The 16,558-nt window shown below is 38.5% G+C and overlaps 1 protein-coding gene across 21 annotated transcripts in view; it reads left to right on the top strand.

Annotated features, from left to right (window-relative positions):
• Positions 1 to 16,558, top strand: part of ppfia2 (PTPRF interacting protein alpha 2) — a 132,982-nt gene that overhangs the window by 97,080 nt on the left and 19,344 nt on the right. For 15 of the 21 annotated variants that reach the window (XR_005234440.1, XR_003038955.2, XM_025004939.2 and 12 more), the window contains 9 exons: positions 1,028 to 1,129; positions 3,642 to 3,806; positions 4,534 to 4,608; positions 8,299 to 8,409; positions 11,235 to 11,456; positions 12,404 to 12,550; positions 14,623 to 14,757; positions 14,870 to 14,956; positions 15,340 to 15,423. Coding sequence is in view for 19 of the 21 variants with exons in the window: in XM_025004939.2 (XP_024860707.1) it covers positions 1,028 to 1,129; positions 3,642 to 3,806; positions 4,534 to 4,608; positions 8,299 to 8,409; positions 11,235 to 11,456; positions 12,404 to 12,550; positions 14,623 to 14,757; positions 14,870 to 14,956; positions 15,340 to 15,423 (1,128 nt within the window). In the remaining 2 variants the exon portion in view is untranslated. Of the gene's footprint in view, positions 1 to 1,027; positions 1,130 to 3,641; positions 3,807 to 4,533; positions 4,609 to 7,665; positions 7,894 to 8,298; positions 8,410 to 11,234; positions 11,457 to 12,403; positions 12,551 to 14,622; positions 14,758 to 14,869; positions 14,957 to 15,339; positions 15,424 to 16,558 lie in introns of those variants that run through there. The other 6 variants (XM_025004936.2, XM_025004935.2, XM_037981315.1 and 3 more) reach the window with 2 other exon arrangements.

Genomic DNA, 16,558 nt, shown 5'->3' with positions numbered 1-16,558 from the left:
CACCTCGTCTGTCCCTCTACTAACCACACACTGCAGCAAAGAAACGCCTCAAACAGCAGGAGAGAAACAACTCAACAAAGAGGGAAGTCTTAGCAGATAAATACAGCAACATCTAAAAAAATGAAAGGATTTTGTTTGAGTTTATACGCTGTCATTGAGGGAATGTTCTGCTTAAATGCGAATCAAATTTTAATGATTAACTTTCTGTGAACTGGGAGGAGACCGGAGGCTGTCCAAGGACAGTCTGGGGAAATTACACCTCTCAGCTTGTCTGTGAAAAACCTCTGTGTGCCCCCTGGAAGAGGAGGAGGAGGTGGCTGAGAAAAGAAAACTGGGAGCATCTCTTACTAAACTGCTGCACCCTCAACCCCTGACCTAAATAAGCAGCAAAGAAAAAAAAGGGCTTCCTGTAACTCAGTTAATGAAATCAGTGAATTCTTGTTTTGAAGTTATCTCCATGGTTTCCGGTGGTTGCTAGTAGTTGCTACTGGTGTTAATTAACCAACCAAACTCCAACTCATTTGGGGCTTTTTTTGTGTTTATCAGTTCCTCTAATTTCTTGGCATTTTCTTGACATGACCTGCTCCTGACATGTTTGTTTCTGATGTGCTCCATTTAAACTGACGGGGACAAAAGGTTGAAGTCTTCCCTGCGTGTTTCTGTATCGCTCCCAATCCCTTAGTGAGTCTGTGAATCAGAAAAAGAGTTCCGAGTTTGAATCATGCGTGGCATTAAATAAGTATCGACTGATATCCCGCCATGCCAGTTTTTGAATGCTGATATCGCTGATGGTCTGAAAAGTTTGCCAGCAGGTGGGGCACATTATGCAGAACTTGGTTTTTTATTGGTTTGATTTCATTCATTTTTTTCTCAGCTTACAGTAGAACTAAAAAAAAACAACAACAAAAAAAAACAAGTAAAAGTGCTGCTTCGTGACGCATTGCATCACTGCACCTCCAGGCTGCTGCAGGGTTTTGTGTGATACTAACCATGAGCCTCTCTTCCTTTTCCCTTTGGCTTCACCTAGGAGTTTGCTGCACTGACCAAGGAGCTGAACGCCTGCAGGGAGCAGCTTCTGGAGAAGGAGGAGGAGATCTCTGAACTCAAAGCTGAGAGGAACAACACCAGGGTAGCTACAGCTTCACCTTATATCTGTAAAACGTTCACCTTTGATCATTTATGCAGTAATGAACAGTTTGAACAATTTGAACAATCCGCTCCATAGGTTTTTATAAAGTTTTAGAACTCGCACCAAATTTTTAAATGTTCCACCCACACACATGAGTTTCTGCTGCACACGCTGATAAATAGCATCCTGTGAGAGCTGAATCTGTTTGCTGTAAGGCTCCACAAGTGCTAAAGAAATCATGCAAACTGTCTGTTTTTTCTACCAAGACATAGCTCATTAGCTCTTCACATTCTGCCTGAAAATGTTCCCATTTACTTCACATGGATGGCTGCTCAGCAGTAAAGCTAAGTCCAAATGGCAGTGTTGCCCTGCAGTGTCCACTTCAAAGACTCTTTGGGGGAAAAAAAAAACAACAAAACAACTACAAACATGAGCAAATCAACTCGATTTTCGTTGAGCTAAAGACTAAAAAATATTTCCTTTTTAAACCTGTACGCACACTCTGCTGTCAACAGATAAGACTGTTTTCCATCCTTTTGCTAATTAAGTGTGAATTTACAGTTTTCATTATCTTGTTCTGGCTGAAGTAGATGATTTTAGCACCGAAAAATCCAGAGAAGCGAGCGGCAAGGTGCAAAAAAACAGAAAAAGTCATTTTCACCCTCTCACTTTATTATTGCCTCAATTCCTCTAAAGAGCAATTACTAAGCAAGCCTTAATTAAGCCTGGTTTGTCACCGAAGGTGTTTTTCATTCTATAATTAAATCTTGGAAGGCATGTTCAGGCCATCAGTGGACTGAGGGGCTGTTGTGATGTCTATGGAGAGACAAGTCAACTTTATTGGCTGTTTGAGATAAGTATCACAAATGAACAACATGCGAGAACAGTTGGACTCGAGAGGCATGAAGACATGAGACGGGGAAAAGAATGCAATAAAAAAAGACCAATAATGTTCTCTAAACAGAATTAGACTGCTGTCTGTTCTAATTCTGGAGGAAGGACAACGTAAACACTCTCTTCCTGAATGATTCAGCTGGGTTCATTTTGTTGAGTGTGCAGGAATATACATAGAGCGGACAGCTGCTGACTGAGCTCTCAGAGAATCACAGAGAAGGGAAGAGACAGCACTTAGTGTTCTCTTAGAGGACTTTTTGTATACTTAGCAGTGCAACCAGATATTCTTATCACTTCTGTTTGAAGCAGCACAGTCACCAGGCAGTGACAGAAAGCATCTTACAAAGTGGGAACTGTGGGGAAGAAAAAAAAATGCTGGTTTGGCTCCATCTAAAAGAAATGAAATGTACTTGGTTGCGCTTTTATTGCAGAGAAATAATCCAACAGATAATTTGATACAATGCCACTGAGAAGAGAAAAGAGAAGATGCATCAAAGTGTCTACAAAAATAATTCTGATGATTGAACTAAAAAATAAAGGAAAAAGAAGACAAACAAACGTCAGTGCACCTTTTATTGCAGCAGATGATGTTTATTTGGCAGATTCAGTCTCAGATGCTTGAGTTGCTTAGATATTTTCTTAACTGCTCTTTGCCAGATGGATATTTTGGTCTGACTTTCTCTTTAAATTACACTATAGATTTTCAGTTTAATGCTGGTGACACACCTATCCAAATAGTAGCTTTCAGATGTATTATCTTCTGACGTATAGGTCTATTCACCATGTATCCTTAGTTGCATCAGTACATAACATTCTCTAACACCCCCCATGCAACCCCATATCTTTACGCTGCCTCTTCTGTGCTTCACTATAGGTCCTGTGCATTGTGTGGTATTTCTGCCAACAACACTGTCATTTTAGACCCCAACTTATTCAAAGAAAAGACTGAGAGATATGATCCCAGCATTCATCAAATTTAACTTAATCAAATGTTCTCTGTTAATTTAGCTTTTTTTTTTTTTGGCCAAAGAGCAAACAGATGTTTTTGCTTTTCTCTGGAAGCGCTCCATAGAAGTAGGATACTGTCCTTTGCACTATTGTACCTGACTGAAAAACACAGATTCCTGCCAGTAACTTGTGTGCCAAGTTCAAACCACACATCTGTCTGTTTTTTAGAGTCACATTATGTCAGTAGCACACTGTCTATGGAGACCATTATTGCTGTTATATTTATTTTTATTGTTTTGCTCATTGCACCTTCTGATTTAAGTCACACCAGGGTTTTCACTGATCTAACCAGTCAAGAATTTCTTAGTATTTTTAGCCGTTTTTATTTGTAATCAGTCTTTTTTTTTTAGTTTTACTACTTTTCATGCAGATATATAGATACATTCACCATATTTATCTGTTTTTGGTGATCACAGGGTATTTATAAAGTATTATTTTCATGAGAATACTGAATATTGTTTTACTGAGTTTCTAATGTCAGCCTTTATGTTAGTTTTTCTTAATCATTTGTTTTTGTTCACAAGAAAAAGAAAAGCTCAAATTTAGTTAGACAGACTGTGTGAAGCATTGTCATTGTTTGAGTGTTTGGTTTTTATTTTATTTTTTTCAGTTACTTCTGGAGCATCTGGAATGTCTGGTGTCCAGACACGAGCGGTCACTTCGAATGACGGTGGTCAAGCGGCAGGCTCAGTCTCCCTCAGGGGTCTCCAGTGAGGTGGAAGTCCTGAAAGCTCTCAAGTCCTTGTTTGAGCACCACAAAGCACTCGATGAGAAGGTTCGTTTTACACCATTAGCGCATCGGTTATCCTTGTCAAGGTGTCAGAGGTTTTTCAGATGCTTCAACTCAAATTTCTTGCATTTGAAAACGTTTCATCTTAATGCTTATTGGATATTTAACCCTCCTATGGCCTCTGGGTCAAATTGACCCAAAGTTACAAGGTTTTCTCTACCTCTCTCTATTTCTCTCTCACTTTTGAGGGCTTAAGGATGGTTAAGCATTGCAAAAATCTGGATCTATACAACATAATGAAATATACTTATAGGTAACTACTTTGTATGATTGCATTTTATTATTACTTTAACAGTTGCACCAACTTATGTGAGCGTTGTGATTTAACCCACTTTCCGGATACAACCACTTTCCTTCTTATCTATTCATCCCACCTCTAAAAACCCTCATTTATAAGTCTGTTCAATAACATGATGTTCAAAGGAATGAAATCTGTCTTCAGCTGCCAATTTGGATCTGTTTAAACTTTTAGGGTCAGCTTAGACTTCTGAGACCTTCACATCTATAAAACACTCTTCAGGTAAAAGAGGAAGAGACAAAGGGAACCTCTTGTTAACAACCTGTATTTTAAAAGCAATAATGGCCTCAAAGTGCTGCTTTGAAACCACATTAAGGCAATATTGTAAGGCTAGACCTTGGCAGTTTATATTGAAACTCAAACAGCAGCCAGTTTGATCCTTCAAGGTGAACAATTTGTTTTTATTATTTTCAGGTAAGGGAGCGGCTACGAGTATCACTGGAGAGGGTGTCTGCCTTGGAGGAGGAGCTCACAGCAGCCAATCAGGAGGTAACAAAAATTAAGTCCAGATCTGTCACTCCATGAAAACATTTGCCACATCATCAAAGACCGAAATATGACCATAAAAGCCCCACACATCCCATATTAGGCAAGAATGAGATCACCTTTGCCTCAAAACTATAACTATTCATTAACACTAGTTTTGTTAAAAGAGAAAATGATGTAACTTTTTTCTATAATTGTTACTGATACTGAATTCAAAGTGAGCATTTTTAAAGCTTTTTTCATTGCAACATAAATGTCTCCATTTTAACATTTATGGTATTTTTATAGAATTGTCAAATGAAGATATGATTGAAAACATTTTTTTATTTAATCTTTGTTTTTTTTATGCAGCATGTTAAATTTAATTTTTTTTTTTTTTTGGAGGGGGGGGAGATTTCATTGTGGAGAAGAATCAGGTGTAGCAGATGGTTCTCTTCCAGCTGAGAAAAACCTTTAGGCTGGCTCTTCTCCACCTGTCAGACATACGTATCTATATGCCACTTAGACCTAAAAGAAAGAGTCAGTGAAAAGAAGACAAGGAGAGGAAAGCGACAAAGGGGGAAGGTTTGGAGTTGTCTGTAGAGATGCATGTACTGACAGGGAATGGACGGAAGGAGGAATGCAAAAGAGCAAAAAGAGGCCAGGAACAGAAATAAAGGTGTCAAATAGGAAGCAGGTTGCGTTGGTGTGTGTTAATGAGGGTGAAAGGGAGCCTTGGGTCAAAGCTGACAAGGTATGGAGACAAGAATGTGAAGCATAAAGAGTAAGACTTACCAAACAAAGTGTAATATGTCTGGATAGGATTCTGGATGTGTTTTTTTAGGTTGTTCACTGTTTTTTCTCGACAACCTTTGGAAGAAACTGCTTCTTGGAGGATGTAGCCCTATGAGTAACTCTTACATCACATAGACAAGGTTAGAAAGGCGGTTCAATACGACTGTGAGTCCCTTTCTTAAATATGGTTAACAACACACTCATCAGCTGTGGACAGATGAGTGATTGGACCTTGAGGCGGCAGACGAACGGTTGGGCTGGCATTGCTGAATAGAAATGTCTCACTTCAGAGGCTCCAGGGAAGTGTGAGCAAGCAAACTGGTAATTGATTTTGGATGGAAGTCTTGTATGAGTCCCATTTCCCTGCAGGCATTTTCACAACATCGCCGTGCCTGATGAAATCAGCAGCCTTTGACCTCGTTCAGTCACAGGTGTTTAAGGAGCCACACGCTGATGACTGCAGGGGTTGTAATTTTCTGCTATTGAACAAACTATAATAGTGGCTGTATTAGAATATGTCCACAGATAAATAGTTTAAATCAAAAAATAAAAACTGTATTCAGAGATCAGCATTGGATGATGATTTTAGAGCAAATTTCTGTTTTTGAATATTAGTAATATTTGTGTATGTTTTCTGAAAAGGTTACTGTGATCTGACAGTATTGGTACTGGTAAGAGAAAACCAGTGAAAGATCAGGTTTGTTTGACAGGTCACTGATGATCTCCTGTGCAGGGAGAGGCTTTAGAGCCAGGGCTGAAGCACAGCAGAGAGGGACAAACTTGTATTTATTTAAGTTTTCTATCTATATCTTTTGCTTGCAGTTAATATTCTGTACTTTTTAAGAAATTGGCTGTTATATTGAAGGATAAGATCAGAATAATTTCTGCTGTAATAATTTTGAAATATTTCTAAAATTACTACAGGAAAGCACAAAAACATCCTTTTTGCTTGATTAAATGGAGGTTTTATGGGGAAAGAAAGTGTTGTTTCGGTGTAAGCACATTTTCCAAATGTAATTCAGATAAATCAAACTTGTCCACTTTCTCCTTTCTCTCATTACCTCAGACATTTTTCTCAATCCAACACAGAAAGACAACATGATGCAGTGTAATGAAAATCCCCATCATTTGCTTTTTGCCTTTGATGAGAGGTGGATCAACAAGATCAAAAAGGAAAATAATGGGCACGGTGTTCATTTTGCATCTGGCAAACTTCTCCTTTCTGTAATTTCAGAGCCGGAGATGCATGTGTAGCACTCCATTCATTATTTGTTGTGCTTTTATGTCAGGGGTGGTGCTCGTTTTTGATCTCCCAGCTGGAAAATTTACAGACAATCTCAGAATAGTTGTATAGGAAGCATACAGAGACATGACTCTACCCTTGTTAAAACTAATGAATAAACACGCTGTAGTGCTGATCCTCACTATGCCTGCAGAAAAGAAGCTGCTCTTCATCCTTGTTCGCACTTTTGAATCAGTGAAAGCATGTAAAGCTCTGATTTTAACCTACTTCTTATCAAAGTCACCTGGGAACAGCGCTCCTTTATTGATTGTCTTCTTTGTTTTACTGACAACAAATAGTTGTCAAGGAGTAAAACAAAACCTCTTTAACTTCTCTGCACAGAACACGACTCAGTAGCACATCTCTGTAGTGACAGAAACTGTGCTGATTTTCACTACATGTAAAAACAGATATTAGTGCATCAAAAAACTGTTTTCAAAAGAAAAAATAAAGAGATTAAAGCCCTGCCAGAGCTACTGAGAACTAAGAGGAGATCCAGCTTAATGCAATAAATCATACTAACAGCACGCCACATGGATTGTTTCTGAGAGCTGCTTCTTTGCTGGTGAGAGGATTAGAGTAAAACAATTTAAGCTTTTTGTAGCTGCTGGTGACTATTACTGTAAGTATATTACTGATGTTGAGACAGGGCAAGAAATACAAGCAGATAATCATTTTTTAATGAAAAAAAAAATGGGGCAAAATACCACCCAAATTGTTTTCAACACTAGCATGCTGGCTGTAGTTTGTCATTTCTGGGTGTGCTTAGATTTGAATTTCTCATCAAAATCAACTTTTCAAGGTTTTTCAACATTGTGTGGACCACTTAGTTGCAGCTTCCTTCTCGATGAGAAAAATGCACCAAAAATCCCCCAAAGCCAACCAGACTTCAGTGCAGAAACAGGTGCTAATGATGCAGTCTGTCCAGGTGAGGTGAATGTTAGTAACGACTCAACTCCTCCCTCCAGGACCAGACTCAGCAGGTCTGTCTGGAAGACTGTTCCCTAGGTCGCTGTTTGGGGTTTATTTCCCCTAATTTTTAAAGTTTTTTTCTTATTTCAGTTGCACTGCACTATTTTTACTTGAGTGCAGCTTTGAAAGCCCTAAATCTGATTTTTAAAATGCTTATTTTTCACTTTTGATGAAGTATTTTAGTTTTTGGTGGATTCAAAGAAAGAGTAATTTTAAATGTTTTACCTGCATCAAAATGGACTTCTCTTCCTGTGTGTTAGGTTCGTATTTTAAAGTGTAATACATAGTTTAGTTTTTTCTTGTAGTGCTTTTGCTTCTAAAAAAACCAAACAGCTACACTCTAGCTTTGTTTTTTATTTTCTTTCTATGAAATGAGGAGCAGTAATCACATGGTGTTTGTGTTGGAATAACCCAATTATTATTGCAGGTCATAGGTGGTGAAATGGAGCATAAAGTCTGTTAAAAGATCATTACAGTGGCTTTATTAGAGTTGTTTCTAGCTTCGTGTTGACTAAAACAGTGTTTAAAGAATTCTTCTGCAGTCAAATACTACAATTAAGTAGTGCTGGGAATAATGAACTTCATTCAGGTTGAATAATTTTTACCGGTTTGTATTTAAAAATATATACATATTTCATCTATAATCTCTCTTTGCTGTTTTACAGATTGTTGCCTTACGGGAGCAGAATGCTCACCTTCAGAGAAAAGTTGCATCTGGAGAAGGAGGAGAGGACCTCCTGGATGGCAGCGAGGCTCAACAAAAGGTCCACGGCAAGGTGAGCTTCACAACGAAACGTGAGGAAAACGTGGTTTAAAATAAAAATTAAGGTTCCAAACATGAAGCAATTATTTGAAATGAGCATTTAGAAAATGAGATACTTTGAACTCCAATTTTTTTTTTTTTTTAAGATTTTTATGCAAGAGGAAAAAACAAAAAAAATGTACAATATATTCTAGACTAGAGTTGCTTCACACAGGTTGGTTTCAAAATCATAGTATTTCTATATTACAGTCAAAATAAGTTTTAATATATCTTTTATATATTTAGCAGTGTGTGTCCTCGGCTGGATGAAAAGTCCCCTGTGTTTATCAGTATACAGACAGGTGTAATTTCATCATCCTTCCATTGATCACACTGATGCTGTTATATATCAGGAGCATCAGAGCCCAAAACCTCAAATCAGATGCTGGAAAATATTTACATAAAGACAGCTGCAAAGGATACCTGGATAGATCGATGGAGAGGCCATCATTTGGCTGGTCTGCCGCAGGCTGCAGCTTGGGGTTAAGGATGTTGGGAGTAAAGCGATGAAGAGCGTGCCTGCTGAGGCAGGAGGTAATGAGAAGACCGCTATCATCTGCTGTGTTTTGTGGAGATAAAAGAAAGGAATGATAATGCAGGCCAGGTTGTTTTCTGCATGCTTGAGCTTGGATGTGTGTACCTTTCTCCTACAGGTTCTCATGGGAAATGGTGAAGGAAAACTTCTAACCTTGCAGTGATGGAGAGGGTTAGTTATTCCACATCACCACAGTCAGGTGTGACAGCAGCTACCATTAGTGGAGAGTGACAGCCTGTCCACCTGATTTAGGAGATGCGTGATCGTGTTGGATGTTGGCATTAATATGACAGGTAGAAAGAGGTCAGGGAGAGTGGAAGGAGTCCAAAAAGGTGAATGTCAGAAGCCATTTGCTTTGTCTTCTCTAGTTTCCATCAGGTAGTCATTAAAAATTTGCTCTCAACTCTGATTTCTCACTTAAGTACCTCACTTTCTCACAAATTATTTCCAGTTAGGTTACTCAGTAGTGTTACAGTTGGGTGTAAGTTTTATGGATTGTGTCATGCAGAAAAACAACAGCCTAGTGAGACCTTGCCATTTCATTTTCTTACCATATCCCGCGACTGCATTTTGAAGAAATGTTGGTAATTTCCTGTTGCGTGGTTTTTGGTGAGACTTGGCTTTCCACTAGAAGAATTTTGCCAACAAATTTCACACTTTATTAGATAACTGGATCTATCAAAAGTATCCCTTTTTTATATTTAAACTAAGCATTTTAGTGGTTGAGATGTCAACATGAATTGCATTTTTTCCAACTGTGGATGAACTTATAACTTTGTACCTTTTTGTTTAGTCTATGAATATCACTGTGAGCAATGTCTAAAGGCTTAAAATAATAATAATAATTCTTCCAAGTTCAAAAAAGATTCTGGTTTCTGGCCAAATGGATGTGTTTAGCAGTAAAGCAGCATGCTGGTATTAAAATTAGAGGTCTGATTTTATTTGGTTCCATTTCCTGTTTATTTGAATCATTGGTCACAGACATGAGACAGAGGGACTAAAGGTTTGTCTTCACAGATGGATGGCTGTGAATGGACAGCTGCTCCTGATAGATTCTGTAGTCTCCCTCTTTGGTATTTAGACTTGAGCATCAAGAACGGTGAATAAAATCTGCATTCAGGCTTAATTTCTGTGCACTGATGATAGTTTCCGGTATGACTTAGAATCATGTGTACGCTTATTTATTTATTTATATATATTTTTTTGCTTTCATTAATCTACCTCATGCAGAGCTCAGGGGATCTGCAGAGCAAAAACCCTGCAAAACCTAATCAGATTACTAATGCAAGTGTCAAAGCAATTTCTCCAATGGTGCCTAAAGTGATTCTCTGTCAAATTCTCAGCCTGTGTTACCATCCAAAATCAAAGCAAAACGAGGAGCCAAAATGCTAAGATGTTTGAATTTATTAGTTGTGTAACAAAAAAGTCAAACGTCATCTTAGATTAAAAACTGTTTATTACTTTACAAAAAGTCAGGGCAGGAAATCAGAAAATTGCTTCTGAATTTATTTAACACTCAAATCATTTACAGCTTAAGTTTTTTTAAAATATTTTTTTATTTCCTTTAAGACATGTACCCCCACATCTCAACATGTATGTGTGCAAGGATGGAACTTTTACCTTTTTTTTTTTTTAATAGCATCTTGAAAGCCAACTAACTCATTACTAGATTTAATCTACAGTAATTGGACTTTGCTCAGTGCAGTCACAAAGTGGTAAAGAATCCATTGTTTTTGCAGAATATTTTATTGGGCTTAAGCAAAAAAGTGTAAAATTTACATTTCTGATATTAAAGGACCCACAGCAGATCATTTTATCTTAGTTTACAACAACAGGCCTTAATGTGGCCCATCCAAATATTGTACAAGCAAAGATGTCATCTCATTTTTCTGGTTAAGTTGGGCCAAACCAGCCTCTAAGGAGGCATTATGCAAATGATGTGTGGTGATTGAAAACCAGTGATGGATTAAACACTTGTGCTGCAGGAAGAAAAACTGCAGTTAGTGTTTACTTTGTAAATTTGCACAAAAAGGCTAAATAACTGAAACTGAATGAAATGGGGGAGGAAAACCATAAAACGAATCCACTTGCACCAGATTTTAAGGGGCGCTGGTAAGAAAATATTGTCAACCGTAGAGTTGAATCATTTTCTGTCTGTGGTCCCTGATTTATTAGGAATTGTTAATGGGATATCTTCCGAAAAAAAAAAAATCTTTGCCTTACAAAAACTAAGTACGGTTTTAATGTAATCCTCTCTCCTCCAGCGTCTGTCCAACGGCTCTCTCGAGTCGGCCCGTGAGGCGAGTCAGGTGGTGGAGCTGCAGGACCTCCTGGAGAAGCAGAACTACGAGCTGGCCCAGATGAAGGAGCGCATGTCGTCGCTCTCCTCCCGGGTGTCTGAGGTGGAACAGGAGCTGGAGACCGCCCGCAAGGACTTCATCAAGTCGGAGGAGATGAACAACAAGTACCAGAGGGACATCAAAGAAGTAACGGCATACACACGCGCGCACACACACACACACACCCTACATGTATATGACAGAAAAAAGCATGCACATTTTAAGTGGAAAAACGACTGCAAAGAAAACATCAAAGAAGTCTCGCAGTGCCTTAGAAAGCCTTGTATTGCATACGTCTTTGAACACGTGCATTTCTCACATATGTGAAATTTCTAAAAAAAATAAATAAAAAAAAGAACAGTTACTCCATGTATGAAAGTAGTAAAAATCCTTTACTATGCCCTACATCTGCAGCTAAACTCCAAAATGATTCTGTATGTTGATTAAAAAATAAGAAGACAATCATTTAGTCCTATTTGTTACTTGATGAAGCCATAGCCTCTGCCTTTTTATATAGGCTGATACCCCTTGGCTGAAATTACTATTGATTGCTAACAATGTAAGCAGACACATTTATCATGGCCTTTCTGGGAGGTCAGTGTGTTATTAACCTGCACTGGCTCACCTGAGAGCAGCAATTTGATTCAGTTCTTTCAAAAGAACCATTTTTTGTGTGTGATTTTTGTAACAATGTGTGCTTGTAAGGGATTTTTTTTTTTTTTTTTTTGTCTACGGTAATTCTACATGCAGGAAATGAACTCCGGTAGATTTTGTGATAATGGTACAATGAAGGGAAATGTGGCAGCAGTGGAAGATAAGTGCACAGCTGTGTCTTTGTGCCTTTATGAAGCTTTGTACATGGGTGACAGTGCAGTTGTATGTGTGGAGTGGCTTTTAGAGTTGAAGTTTCACTTTGTCAATTAGAAGTTGTGGTTTGCATTCACATTCTAAATGTAATACCTGTTTGAACATTATCTGACCTTTGCACAGAAAACTTCCAATGAAGCTGCAGTTAATGATATTCTAAAATAGATTTTAGTAGCAGCCAGATTTGAGCTTTTGTGTGGTTTACTGTTTTGTCTGTTTGCATACAGGTCATGTGCCAGAAGGAGGACATGGAGGAACGGATTGTCACGCTGGAGAAACGCTACCTGAGCGCCCAGAGAGAGGCCACGTCCGTACACGACATAAACGACAAACTGGAGAACGAGTTGGCCAATAAAGAAGCTTTCCTCAGACAGGTCGGTAAAACTCCGACGAGGATTTGTGAGATTTATGACTACGTTTGAGCTTTGAGTCCAGGTGGCAGCTGAAATGGATCACTCAAGGCAATTTTTCCAACACTCCTACTTGATTGCTGCTGCTTGTGGAAGGACTGAGAAACGACCTCTTCACATTGTGTCAGATGTTTTTACCTAAATGTTTATTTTGAGCAAATTCACATGGCTCAATTATTTCCCATAGGGTTCGTAATTTGATAAAATGATGATACATATAACTGAGATTCATTTCAGTTAATTCCATAAATTTCCTGTCCATAGAGGTTTATTATCATTTTCAGTCACAGATGCTGAAGCACCAGCTGGGCTCAGAAGAATACAAAACTATTAATACAAGAATTTGTAATAAAGAAGACACTGAAACTGTTTCACTTCACTAGATTTTACTTTAAAGTTTTTCTATTGGTTTGGACCTTTTACATATTAAAACTACAGTAAGAATGCTGTATAATACGTTAGAAACAGAAATATACAGTGACCCTGTGGAGAACAACACATCCGATGGAAGAAACAAACCAAGACCAGTTTCACACAACAGAAATTGAATATTTGAGATGGCACACAAGTTTTTGTTCTTCTATATTGTAGTTTGTGTGTGAAATTAAAAATCATATTTTTTCATTTGGTTTGAATGCACTTGGTGTTTTGCTTACATTTTTAGATTTTGCTGCCATCTTTGCTTATTTTTATAAGATTTTTTTTGCTCTATAAAAACAAATTCAATACTGCAATAATTTATATATAATATACTTGTAAGGAATCTTCTAATATTTGAAAAAATTGGATTTTCTGTAATTCTTGTACTTATTGATTTTTCTGTTTGTTTTGCTCAGGCAGTTTTTATTTAGTTTTTTGTAATGTCCTATGCTATTATGTTTTGCATACGAGAATGAAATAACCTTAAAGTGTTTGGATTTGGGCTTCTGCTACCCTACACACACACACACTTCTTCACACACTGTGCAGTGAGTTTATTTGTCATCTTGCCAGCAGCTGAACTTTGGAATGCCCTCTGATGTTTGAAGATGAGGTGTTCAGGGAACAAAAACTTGGCTAAGGGTACAGAAAGATGAAGGCATGAGAAGAAATACCAAGCAAAATGTCCAAAAATATAGGCTGAAGGGCACCTGGGGAGGAAATCACATACAAAAACAAACACGTTTCCCCAGTGTCATCTCAAACCCCACTGGGATCACAGTGCGACTTCAGACAGAAAAGCTCACTGACACAGAAAACAACATGGCCTCGGCCCACTAACTGCTGCATCTTGAACTGCCAGGCTTGATGCTTATGGGATCAGAGCATCTGTTACTAAAAGTAAAGACAGCCAAGCTGGTCCCAAAACAAGAAGTCTTCAAACTGATCAGAGCTCAAAAAAAAAGCAGAGCGACGAGTCTTAACACACAACAGGGAAATATAAGTCCCACAGCAGCAGTGTCATTGGATACTTAGTTTGACCTAATAAGTGCTGTATTCAAATGCCTAATCATGGCAGATATCAGTTATCTGCTGAGAAGTTGCTATTGTCAGTGTTGGCTCATGTGGAGCTGCTGCTATTCTGGCTCCATTCTGGTGCTGTTTTGAAGAGAAGTTGAGGCAGTCTGCCAGATCCTTCAGCAGCTAGTCCTCCAACAGAAGATGACTATCTGCTATTCTTTCTAACAACCAATAAAACGCTGACATTAATGAGAAAGGAGGGAAGAGGATGACATTTAAAGGGGACATTTTCTGTCGTAATCTGCTTTTTGTTCAAAAGGTGACGCAAATTTCAAATTTTGTAAATGTTTTACCGTGCAGAAAATGTCATTTGCAAATTACTGTTAGAATTTGTCATCGACGGTCATAAGTTTTAATATTCATGTAATAAAAATATAGCTTTTTTATTGCAAACTAAAAAAATAAATAAAATGTATAAAATATATCTGACATGTCCTTTGTTGCAAGGCCTAAATTTTGAGTTTTAAATGACGTCTTGTATTAGCCTAACACTAACTTGAACTGAAATGAGTAATGGTGCTGCTGCTTGTGTGCAGATGGAGGAGAAGAACAGGCAGCTGCAGGAGAGGCTGGAGCTCGCAGAGCAGAAGCTCCAGCAGACCATGAGGAAGGCTGAGACGCTTCCTGAGGTCGAAGCAGAACTGGCCCAGAGGATAGCAGCCCTCACCAAGGTAGACGCACACACCCGTCTCCAGATGTTTCTGTATGTACGTTTGTGTGTGCGCGTGTGATGTCATGCCCTGACATTTCAACATGTCCCTCTCCTCTTCCCTGGCCGTGTAGTCTGACTCCAGCTCCGCTTCCTCCCCTGATGATTATCACTTTATTATGGAAGCTAAACTCCAAGACATGAACTCCATTCTTAGGAAGGTAGTCTCACAGGGCATCACAGCTACTGCTAACTTCTGTAAAGAACAGATTTCACATGATTTTTCTGACTGTCTAGTGGAGTGGGTTACTGGGGTTCTGCTCTGGCTGTTCTACCACTACAGGACAGCTGCATGGCACTTTTGGCTGGGAGCTCATACTTTGCCATGCCGGAGAAGCTCTCTTCCTCTCTCATTCTGTCCGTCAGAGACCATCCTTCTCCCTGTCTAGCTTTTCTTCCATTTCTGCTTTAAAACAATAGATCTTTGGGATAGAGGCTTTGCTTGTGCCATTGGTACTGCTTTCCTGTTGCCGCTTTGGCTGTCAAACAGGCGCATCAATGTGGCCTTTTTTTTCCTCCTGTCTATGCTATAACCCATCTGTAGGCGGAAGAGCGTCACGGGAGCATTGAGGAGAGAATGAGGCACTTGGAATGCCAGCTGGAGGAGAAAAACCAGGAACTGCTCAGGGTGAGTCACTGCGGAGGAGTTGTGCCAGGCAACGTTGAGCAGGCAGCCAGCGCTGCCTGAGCCTGACAGTTTGATGTGACAACAACTGATGGCACTTTTTTTTTTCTGATTTATCACCAGTGAAGCTTGACCAAATGAGTTGCTCACACACTGCAGATAGAATGATTTGTAAAGGGTTCACAAGTCATGTTCTGTTCATTTTCGATTATATAAGCATCTTCACACTGTCTTTGTTCCATCGTCATATGTTGCTGAGGATGTCAGACAGCCAGTTAAAAGTTAAGACTTCTTACTCTTCATATTTGGAGGCAAGAAAAACCTAAAAAACAGAAACTAATGATGGTAATTTAGCCAGCATATAAAGGAAATGTATAATGTAAACAAATAGTCGAAACCTGGGCTGTTTGGTATAAAGAAAACTTGAAATTGTAAGATTGTAAAATGGTCTTCAGCATTTCAGCTACGATCATGTGGCCATTTAGGGCAGTGGTCTATTGAGTTATCAAATATATAACTGGCATGCTGTCAGTGAGTCTATGATTTATTACAATACTGATATTGTGCACATTGATATTGCTATGATGATATTTTGATACATCATTACACAGGACTGTTTTCTTGTTATCTACTGTTGTAAATTTGATTTGTGATTGTTTATATTTCAACAGAAACACAGACCTTTTTAAAGGTCAACATCTTGTTTGTTTTGTTTAAAATTTCAAAATTGTGGGGGGTTTTTTTTGTTTTGTTTTTGTGACCTTTTTAAATATGTTTTTGATTACTAATTTTCACACTGAATTCAACTGGTTGGAGGTAACCATATTTAATGCACAATAAACTGATTCACAGGCAGGGCTCCTGAATGGCAAAAATTACAGATGAAGGAAAAATAAAACTGCACAAAATGGAAGAAAGCAAACTGCAAAATCACCAGGGGGTCCAAAAGTAGCTGGTAACCAATGAAAATTGCCATATGAAACCTTCATTTAGCTGCATTTTTACTGGCTACTTATGGTTTATTGACCAAAAATATTTTACAAACGTTTGCCTAGAAGAGTCCCTGTGTTATCTTGATCTGCATATCTCTTCAAATAAATTTATTCACAATAAATGGTGATTTTTATTCCTACCTGAG

Source organism: Kryptolebias marmoratus, linkage group LG18 (genome assembly GCF_001649575.2).
Source record: "Kryptolebias marmoratus isolate JLee-2015 linkage group LG18, ASM164957v2, whole genome shotgun sequence".
In the NCBI taxonomy this organism is placed as follows: Eukaryota; Metazoa; Chordata; class Actinopteri; order Cyprinodontiformes; family Rivulidae; genus Kryptolebias; species Kryptolebias marmoratus.
Note: the sequence above shows the minus strand (reverse complement) of the source record. Positions and strands in the feature narration are given on the sequence as shown.